Source organism: Marmota flaviventris, chromosome 10 (assembly GCF_047511675.1).
Source record: "Marmota flaviventris isolate mMarFla1 chromosome 10, mMarFla1.hap1, whole genome shotgun sequence".
Taxonomy (NCBI): Eukaryota; Metazoa; Chordata; class Mammalia; order Rodentia; family Sciuridae; genus Marmota; species Marmota flaviventris.
In genome coordinates this window covers 20,124,281-20,134,712 of record NC_092507.1, presented here as the reverse complement: position 1 = coordinate 20,134,712, position 10,432 = coordinate 20,124,281, and the positions used below count along the sequence as shown (strand labels likewise).

Below are 10,432 nucleotides of genomic sequence, written 5' to 3'. Positions count from 1 at the left end.
CTCACCAGCAGACATCAGCCCCGATTGTCCTTAAAACAGACTTTATTAATAGACTCTAACCAAGGGTGGGCTCTGAGAGGGGAGTCCAGAGAGAGGGATTTGATAGGGCTATGCCCTGGGGACCAGGTTGGTTCTGAGGGGTAGAAGGCCATCCACCCATTCACATGGCCGCTCCAGGAGTGTCTGCCACAGCTGCTTCTCCTCAGGTGTGGAATCCATCCAGGGTACCTGGAGCCCATAGCTGCTACCTAAATGTTCCCGGGCAAGAGTGAAAGGCATGGTCACCTTAGACATCTCATGTCCCAAGAAACACTTGTCTGGTCCCAAATTATGCAAAGTACCTAGTCACCAGGAAAGGGCAGAAAAGTGCCCAAGGCCAAGCATTGAACCCCTGCTTCCCAATTTGGCTCCCCTTAGGGCCCTGCTCTACTTACCAGTACCTAGGCTGAGGCGTGTCCCCCCCAGCTGGCGATTAGTCAGGGCCCCGTGGTCCCAGAGGGAAAGCTCAGCACAGGCCTGGCGCAGGTCAGCAGGCCCAAAGCCATCGTAAACCATGGTGTGGTTGAATACTGGACTGAGGCTGCGTCGAACCACCCTTGTTCGCTGGCGGCTGGCCCGGCTGTCATCAGGTAGCACTGAGCTGTGGGGGAAGTGGGCTGGCATCAGGTCACCAACCCCTCACACTCCTTAGAGACAACCAATCATGGAGTTGTACCTATTCTCCTTCACATATGTCCATGTCCCCTGGCTCCTGCTTGAGACCTGCCCTCCAAGCCTGCGCTGCCCTGGGACCGTCTTTGCACCAGGTCTCCTGCCTTTAAGTTTATAACTTCTGTTCACAGGATCCCAGAGTGGTCTCTGAAATGCAATTCTGCTACTCCTTGGCTCAGTGACCTTCACTGGCTCCCTGTTGATCCCTCCACCACCCCCACCAAATTAGTTTGAAATTTTTCAAAACCTTGGAGCCCTTTCTGCAAAATAAAATATTGCTTGTAACAATTGAAAAAAAAAAATAGAATGAGCTGGGAGACTCAGAATCTGATGAACCTACCTCCATTTCACTCTCTGAAGGTGGGACAGCACCTAGAAGGCCCCTAGAGATCCCCCAGAATACTTTGAGAACCACTGAACTACAATTCAGGACCAAGCCCCACAGCAAGGCCTTCCAAGTTCTCCATGGAGGTGCCCCAGTAGCCTCGGCTTAGCTCCCCAGTCAGCTCTGAAGGCAACAGTCACCCTGAAATGCAGCTCCTCAGGCATCTTCAACTTTCCTGGCCTTTGCTCCAGCCGTCCCCTTCAACCCTGCTCGGTGATCACAACCGAGGCTGACTGATCAGGGGTTGAAGGTAGAGGCTGATCCGAGGTTGGAGCCAAAGTGAAGCAGCGAAGTCCAAGTCGCAGTGCCGCTCACCATTGAATGTACGTATCCAGGGATCCTGAGCGCAACGGGATGAGGTCCTGAGCTTCCTTCACCCAGAAGTGCAGCTCCCCGCTCTCAGGCAATCCCGCGCCTGCGGAAGGGCTAGGCTCAGGCCACCTCCTCATGGCTCAGGGATCTCCCGCCTCCCAGGCTGGTCCAGCTTGGCCTCTCCTGGGGCGGTCACTCACCCTCGGAGCCGGCAGGGACGTACTTGAGGGATAGGGAGAGCAGCCCGCGGCTGGGAAGGTCATCGGGAGAGGGGGGCACCTGCAAGAGTCAGAGGGGGTGTGGGGGAGTGGGGCCAGGGGAAAGAGATGAAGGAATGAGGTCTCCAGACACTGAGAGAGTGGGGTTAGCCGGGGCCAGGCGATAGGGGCGGGGCTTCTACGAGGGGCTCGAGGGTTGCAAACACCCGACCCCCCCTTGCGAAGGGGCGTGGCCCGCCTGCCCTGCCCGGGGCGGTTAGGGTGTCTGTCGGAAGGGAGGCTCTGTATGAGGCCAGGGCTGAGGGGACGGGGGCGGGAGGGGGGTAGTCCGTGGGGTAACGTGAGCTCTGTGCCGCGGGTCTCCCCGCGCAGGCCTGGCTTACTCGGGGTTGCAGGGGGAGCCAGGTAGGCTCCGAGTCCCAGTTCCACGTGTCCAAGGGCACTTCGACTTCGCCCAGGAAGATGTTGCGACCCAGGCTTTCCCGGTGCCACACCGACAGGCTCAGGACGCGGCCCGAGAGCTCGGCCTGCGGGATGGAGTACTGGGGACAGGAGTGCGCTTTAGTGGAGCCCCGCGGGCGGCCCGGCATCGGCACCGGTGTTGCAGGAGTGTTGACTAAGCTGGATCTACCATGCTTTATACAGGGTGGAGCTCTGGGGAGCCCCGAGGGCACTGTGGGAGTCTGGACTAGCCCTAGGCCCAGCACAAACGGACACTCTGGGGAATGCGGTTTCCCTGCCGTTCCTCTCGCAGAATGGAGGAGTGGAGAGACCCGCAAGGTCGAAACTGGCAGGCCCTGCCATCCTGCCCGCAGGAAGGGGCACCCTGTTCATTAGTGGCACCCTCGTGGCAGTCTCACCCGGAGAGTCTCGTTGAAGACCGGGTTCAGATTCCTCTTCTTCACCGCGGTCTTGCGCTTGCTCTGTTTATCTGGGAGGAGGTAGCTTTTGACATAGCTGGGGTGAGGGAGGCGAGAGCCAGAGGTAAGCAAGGGCCCTCCAGGGCCTCTACCCTGCTTTGGCGGCTTCCCCAGCCACCACCTGGGACACAGCACTTGTGTGCCTGGCCTCTTGCTGATTTATAGAAATGATCTCAGTCCTTATGCCTCCCCCCTAATTGTCGTTCCCGTTTTGAATTTGAGTAAACCGAGACCAAGGACAGCTGATGGTGGGCTGAGCTGTGAAAGCGGCCCCTTGGAGCACCGGCCCTACCCGGGGTACCCCGCCGCCCCATTCCCCACCTGGGGCGGCCGGTCACTCACGGGTCGGAGCGGCCACGCCGGGCGGCAGCCAGGCCCTGACATTGGATCACGTGCACGCGCAGCTCGGAGGCACTGGGTTCGAAGTGCAGCGCGAAGTGCACAGAGCCGCGCACCTGCACCTGCACCGCGCCCGCCTCCACCTCCCCCGACAGGCTCATCTGGCTGCTGCTCAGCTGTGGAAGGGGTGAGTGTCAGCGACCGGGCCCGCGTCGGGGCTGGGGCAGCGCAGGGGGTTCATACTCGGGGCATGGAGCGGGAAGCGAGGGAAGAGGGGAAAGTCACCTCCGGGTGGCTTGCTGCGGGCTGGGGCGTCAGGTCCAGGGGTGAGGGAGGGTCAGGCAGGGGCTAGCTCGGGATATGAGTGGGGGAGAGGCACCCCAGGCCCTCCCCCTCACCGTGGAGGAGCTGAGGCTGGACACAGAGGAGCTGCTGCTGAGCATGCGGTCGAGTGAGGGGCCGCGCCCCGGATCCTCCTCCCCGTTCTGCAGGATCTCGGATGCCATCTCGGTCTGGAGAGGGGTGAAGTGACCCGGGCGCCCCCTTCTTCCCCGCGCCTCCCTCGCCAGGGCGGGGTCTCCGACGGCTCGCTGCCCGGGGCAGGAGCACTGCCAGCCCGGAGTCCGCTCCGGGTCTTGAGAACAACCGCGAGCCGCTCCCGCCTACCTGAGCTGGCGGGGGCGGCGGCTCCTTCTCCGCCTGCGGCGAGGGCTTCCACGCCAGGCCCATTTCCTCGGCGTCCACCTGCACGCCCCCTCGGCCAGGGGCTGGGTGAGGCACCAGCTGCTGAGTGAGCCCCTGTCTTGCCCGCCCTGAGCAAATGGTCTGACGGGATTGGTTCACAGCCCCGGTGACCTGCAGACTCTGTTCCCAGTGCTACCCAGGGGTCGCCCAAGGAGGCCACAGGGGTCCCAGCGCAGAGGGGGACTGCCGGGGTGGAAGGTGAACCTGGTAATTGGGGTCACTAGAGCTGCCTCTGAACCCCATAAGCTCTGTTCTCCTCAACACAGGCTCCCACTTACCTCCCTGGGCCTGGGCCTCCTGATGACCTGACGCCTTTGAGGGGGCATATGGTGAAGGGACATCAGGTCCCTGAAGAAAGCAAGCAGCAGAGGTCACAGTGGGGACTAAATAGGAAGGAGCCAAAGGTCATACAGGGGTCAAATATCAGAGACTCCAGCCTGGCTACTCCAGCTTCAGATTTAGGGCAGCCCTCGAGGCAGGGTTGGCAACTCCCTGCAGGACCAGTCAGGCCGGTACTTCCCACCCTCACATCCTGGGGCCTGCCCCTCCGGATGGGTCTGCCTGCTCCCAGGTTCTGGTGATGGGGGCAGTAGTACCTGAGTCTCTGGACTCGCCCAGTCCTGTCCCTTCTACCTTCCTTCCTTCCTTTCTTCTTTTTGGTACTGGGGATTGAACTCATCGAAGCTTGACCACTGACCTAAGTCCCCAGCCCTTTTTAAATTTTGAGACAATGTCTCACTAAATTGCTTAGAGCCTTGATAAGTTGCTAAGACTGGCCTCAAACTTGCAATCTTCCTGCCTCAGCCTCCTGTGTCTCTGAGATTACAGGTGTGTGCCACTGGGCCTGGCTGTGCCACCCATTGCTAATAGCCGGTCCATACCATTTTACCAAGGAAGATGCTGAGACCCAGAGCAGGGAAGGAGTGTGTCCAAGGTCTCCTGACTTGGGGGCTTCTTCCCCAGCACACTTGCCTCCCCTCTTAGGCACTGTGCACTATTATAATGCTCAGTCATTCCATGCTCACCTGTGTCTCACTGCGCCTCTCTGGAGGGACCTGTTCTATGGGGAGCCTAGGAGGAAGGAGAGGTGTTTTTCAGAAGGGATTGAGCAACTACCAGTCACTTCTCCTCTCTGTGACACCTCCTCACCTGAGTTCTGGCTCCTCTTCAGTCTCTTTCCCGGCAGCCTCAGCCTCCCCATCACTGCCCAGAGCCTGTTCTCCTGGGCCCAGGTGAGAAGTTCTGTGAGCTCCATTCTCATAAAGTCTGTGACCCACAGAGAGGCCCTCTGAGATGCCCACCCACCTCCCACAGGCCATGGAGGGGCAGTGCCCACCCAAAGACACACAGTATTAGAGGAAATCTGGACTGGAGCCCAAGGGGCCTCTCTGTCCACATACAGCCTGGACTGCAGAAGGCAGGACCCCCTCTCACCCCTGGAGCTCTTCTTCCTGCGAATAGAGGCTCGGACAAGGTCAGAGCCGAAGTGGGCATGGTGGTGCCGCTGGGAGCGTGCTTCCTGGAACCAGTCACCTGTCAGGATCTTCAGCTGCTCAGGGTCTGCCAGTGAGGCCCGGAGTTTGCTGGAGGATAGGAGAGGGCGTTTTTCAGAAGGAGCCAACCTTTCTGCCTTCCATTCTGTAGCAGCTCTTTACCAGGGACCAGGGACTCAACAGCAAATCAGACTTGACCCCTGCTCTGGAGGAGCTCAGGCCTCTGGGGAAACCAAATCCAGACTAGACAAGTACAATATGGTGAGGTAGATGCAGTGATAAATGTAAGAAGAGTCTCCTCTCTGTGACCAGCTCTCTCAGGAGGATTTCCCAGCAGAGGTGACATTTGAATTCCTTCTTTTTTTTTAATATATATTTTTTAGTTGTTGATAGACCTTTATTTTGTTTATTAATATGTGGAGATGAAAATCAAACCCAGTGCCTCACACATGCCAGGCAAGTGCGCTACCACTGAGTCCCAGCCCCAGCCCTTGAATTCCTTCTTAAAGGACAAATTGGAGTTCTCTGGGTAGAGAAGGGTAGTAACTGTTATTCATTAAGTGGTCACTGCGGACCATACTTGCATATTTTTTTCTAAGAGAAGACTCCATAGCCCCATTTTACAGATGAGGAGACTGGTGCTCAGGGTCAGGTAAGTTACCCAAGGTTACATATCTAGGAAGTATCTCTCCTCAAACACTTGTCACTCCCATGCTCCTCTGCCACTGTGCTCTTCTGAAGAAGCCACATAGCTTAGACTTGGAGAAGCAGGGTGTTGTCAGGGTCTGGGGAACACCTGCACTTCTGCAGAGGATACTGTGTATTTGTGTCAGGTGGGACTTATGGGGAAAGATGGGATGGGGGAGGCTGGCAAGGGTCAATTGGAGAGGCCTCATGGTCTATGCTTAGGAGGTTGTATTTGACCGGAGGTGCTAGGGGCCAGGGGCGTTTGCAAGAGGTTATTAAGGACAGGAGCTTCAGCTCAAGGTGGGTGGCTGGAAGAGGCACTTCTGGAGGCAGGAAGGCTGGTGAGGGGGCTGGTTCAGCTACTCTGGGAGAGGTGATGGTCCCTGAGCTGGCCAAGGGCAGAGGGAACCAAAGGGCAACACAAAGAGTGGCTTAGACATCTGATGGCAGCATGCAGGTAGGGAGCAGAGTTGGGGCTATGAGAGCCTCTAAGTGCCTGAGGCCCCTTCCTCCTGGCTGGTGGCTGCCCCTGCCTCACCTGACCCGCCCCTCCTCCAGCTGGCGCAGGTGGGCATCTCGTTTGAGGACTTCAGCAATGGTCTCCTGTTCCTCCTCTGTCAGGAAGCTGAGGTCCAAAAGTCCCTCGGCTTCAGGCTCTGGTCCATGCGCCATGGGAGAGAGGGTAGAGCCTGAAGCCTCTCCTGAGAAGGGTGGCCCACTGGGGCATCGGCTGGGGCTGCACCCCAGCTGGGCTCACGTGGCTTCCTAGGGGCAGATCAAGGTTAAGATCAACCTCTGTCCAAATCCATAGCATATCCTGGAACTAACTGCCCTTTTCTCTCCAAATATATGCCCAGGCAGTATGCACAATCCCAGGAAGGCTGGGGTCAAGGTGACTTGAGGGGTGTTCATGACCATGAAAACAGACACACTCAAAGGAGTGTGTGGAGACACATGTACACACCTCTAGAGGTAGAGAACCACAGAGGTCACACACATACACACACACACACACACACACACTGATCCATGTGGGCACAGATATCTAGTCACACATGCACATTGATAGCTGATAACGACAGGCACACACACACCTATTCCCCCATGAAGGGACTTGTGTAGGCACAGACACAGACCTGTGCCTGAGAACTGTGCAACACACATTCCTAACCCTGCACAAAGCATGTGCACACAGATGGAGACTGGGGCCCACCCAGACGGGTTCATCTATACAAGAATGAGTCCGGGAATGAATATATGACCTTAGATGTCCACAAAATCTCATGGACTTTTGTCCATACACATCACCCATCTAACTAGGCTGTGAGTTCCTTGAAGCTAGGGGCAGACCATGCCCCTCAAAGCCAGTACTTTGCATACAACGGGCAGCTGATAAGTGTTTGCTAATTAAATGTAAAAATACACCTGCCCACTTAGGAATGCATGTGTGCACTTACACACACACACACAGATGCAAGTATACACACCTGCTTGTCCCCCTGCTTGGGGAACCTCCCAACCTGGGTCTGCTCCCCCACCATTCACCTCCACCCTGCCCTGGCCCATTTGGCCTTCCTGTCTGAGGCAACCTCCTCCCCAGCCTACACCCCTAACTTCCTCCCCGCGAGGTAACCGCAGCACCCACTCCCACTGAGGCCACCATCCCAGGGATGCCCCTGCCGCTAGCCCTGCCCTTTTGTCCAGAGTCCCTGGGCCCCTCTGTTTGGGCCTCATGGCTCCCCCAACTCCCACCCCAGGATCTGGCCAGAGGCCTAGGCTGGCAAAGCAGCTCATGCCCAGGCACCACTGTGACTCCGGAAGGAAAACATTTGCCTAGCTGAGGGGCATGTGGACATGGCAAGGGGCCCAAGACTCAGTCACGGTCATGGCCTGAACCCACAGGGTGGTTTCTCCTCTCCTCCCCACCCATTCCATGCCAGGGCTCCAGGTGGGGCTGAGATGTTGAAGAGGGCGGCTCAGAGGCAGGTCCTGGCTTGTGCCCGACACCTCCTGCACCCTGTCCCCTCCCAAGTGAGTCAGTGTCCAAGTGGAGCAACGCTCTCCCCTTGATGCCCACCTGGGGAGCCTGGGGTTTCTGCATATCTGTGTCCTCAGTAGTGACAGTTTTCCTGAACTTCTACTGTACCCAAGCTGTTGGCTGCTGCTCATGAGCCCTTCCATCTCTGTGTCTCACTGTGGAGCTGTGCAGTCTGGCGTGGTGGCCAAGTCTGTGTGCTGTGGGGTCTATGTGTGTGTCTGTGTGTCACGTTGCCGCATGATACCACATGGCTGGCTAGATTGTCTGGTGTGTTCAGTGATGGGTGACAGTGCTGTGTGGGTGTGTGCACTCTGCATTTCCTCCTGTGCTGTCTTCAAGACCCAGCTGTGTTATGTGTACTCTGGTGGCCCAGAGCCACCAGGTGTGTGTCTGAGTGTGAAGGTGGGAGATATTTAGCAGAACTGAGTCTGTCCTTGTCCCACAGGTTTGCTGGGCTGGGCCATGGGCATCCAAGCCCATTTTGTCCTCTTTCCTGAAGTCCCCTCTCCTTCCAGAATCAAATCAAATACATGGTCCTCCCTGCTGTTTCAACCCTATGGGACAGACCCATTGGTCCGTCTGCCTGGCCAGGCCAGTCCCAGACTTGCTCTTGCCTCCCCCACCCTCAAGATCCCAAGGTGCCAGAGGGTGCCCAGGTGGCAGTGCCTGCCCCTCAGGATACTGCAGGGCTCCAGCACCGAGGTGTGTTACCTGTCGGGGTCCAACACAGGAGGACACCTTCCTGGGTGACTCTGGCTCCCCTGGCAGCAGAGTTTCAGGGACCAGAAGAGCAGTACAGGGACTAAGGCTGACTTGCCCAGCCAAGCAGCTGCCCCAGCCAGAGGGGTGGGGGGAGGAGGAGGAGACACCTCAGCAGGGCCTGGTGCAAAACCGGGCCTGGACTACCGGCTCCTGGGTGTGCCTGCCATGAGTTTGAGAACCCAGAGCCGGTTTGGTGGGCCTGCCAAGCCTGGGACTTTAGCACCAGCTCCATGGTAGATTCACCTGGTAACTCAAGGAGGCCCTGGCCCCAGCAGACTTGACTGACCTGTCTTACTAATGGGTAGCAACCCACCTTGCCCACAGAGGAGCTGATTGGAAATTACTTTGAAAGCAATGTTAGCCACTTTTCTAAGAATCAGAGGTAATGGAAGGATTGCAGACTTTGAAGTTAGACGATCTTTAGCAGAGTCCCTGCTCTGCCACTGTGTGATCTTCAGCAGGTCTCTTAACCTCTCTGAGCTGCAATTTCCTCCTATGCAAATTAGATAGCAGCATGCAAGGAGCCTACTATAAAAGAAATTAAAGGGTCTGGTACAAACAGGCATGTAGTAGGTGCCAGGCATCAACAGTCCGATGCCTATGACCTCTCTTGTGTTTTTTGTTGTTTTTGGTAGCAGGGTTTGAACCTAGGGGCACTTAACCACTGAGCTACATCCCCAGCCCTTTTTCATATTTTATTTAGAGACAGGGTCTCGCTAAGTTGCTTAGGGCCTCACTAAGTTGCTGAGGCTGGCTTTGAACTCATGATCCTCCTGTTTCAGCCTCCTGAGCCGCTGGGATTACAGGTATTCACCACCATGCCTAGCTTGACCTCCTCATCTGAAGCCCCCTTCCAAGTTCCCATTTCTGTAAGTCGCTCCCACCACCCTCAGGATCACCCTGGCCCCCAATTCTCCTACATCACCAGAGGCTGCCCCTGTCATTCCAGGCACTGTCCCCTCCTGGCTAGTCTCTTTCTTTCTTCCTGCTGTCCTGGCCTCAGCCCCTGCTCAGTCTTTTCTTTTTCTTTAGGGAAAAAAAAAAAAAAACAAACCACAGACACACACACACATTTAGTTGTAGATGGACACAATATCTTTATTTTTATGTGATGCTGAAGATCAAACCCAGTCCCTCACATGTGCTAGGCAAAAACTCCACCACTGAGCTACAACCCGACCCACCGCCTCAGCCTTTTCTGGGAGCCGCCTCCTCTGGTCTCCATGCAGCCCCACCTGGCCTTCCTCCCCTTTATTGCCCAACTGTCACAGGTCCTTTCTGAACATACTTTTGTCATTCCTTAGGTTTGGAAGGTGCCAGTAGCCATCACCAGTCCAGCCTCCTTTGGCACTTTTGCTGACCGAAGTCTCCCTGCCTTCCAAGATAGACTGCCCTCCATTGTGGGCTGTCCAACCCCTCTCAGCGTGACCCTCAGGATTACCATGGTAAATCTGGCTCTGTTCTGTCACACATACCCTTAGAACCTTAGATTCTTCTTCCTGTCCTTCCAACACCTCTGGTCCTTTTGTGTTCCCTGCCCAGCTGCTAAAGTCTCTGGCAGCCATCCCTGACCCCCCATGACTATCTCTGCCCTCTGGCTGGTCTCCAGGCAATGCCCCAAGGAAGAGGCAGTGTCCTAGAGGCCAGCAGATCTGGGCTCTACCGCCAGCCTTGCTTTCATTGCAGAGGACAAGAGCAGCCATCTTACAGGACTGTTGTGAGGAGTGCTTCCAATTCCAGCTCCTACTCTTCCCTCTTTTTGGTCACAGCACTTGCCTCCAGAGAAACAGCCTCTCCCCACTTTCACTCCTTGGGCTCTAGCT

General features: G+C 56.6%; 1 protein-coding gene across 1 annotated transcript; it reads right to left on the bottom strand.

The window, feature by feature from the left end:
* Positions 1–24: 24 nt before the first annotated feature.
* Sytl1 (synaptotagmin like 1) lies at positions 25–9,474 on the bottom strand. Its single transcript, XM_071618586.1, is given in 17 exon segments — positions 25–248; positions 435–640; positions 1,412–1,511; positions 1,609–1,687; positions 2,010–2,168; positions 2,487–2,583; positions 2,889–3,061; positions 3,284–3,397; positions 3,552–3,652; positions 3,908–3,977; positions 4,655–4,700; positions 4,779–4,851; positions 5,064–5,212; positions 6,348–6,486; positions 6,489–6,574; positions 8,559–8,727; positions 9,414–9,474. Coding segments are annotated over 17 exon segments (1,962 nt in total). The 3' UTR covers positions 25–108.
* Positions 9,475–10,432: the final 958 nt, after the last annotated feature.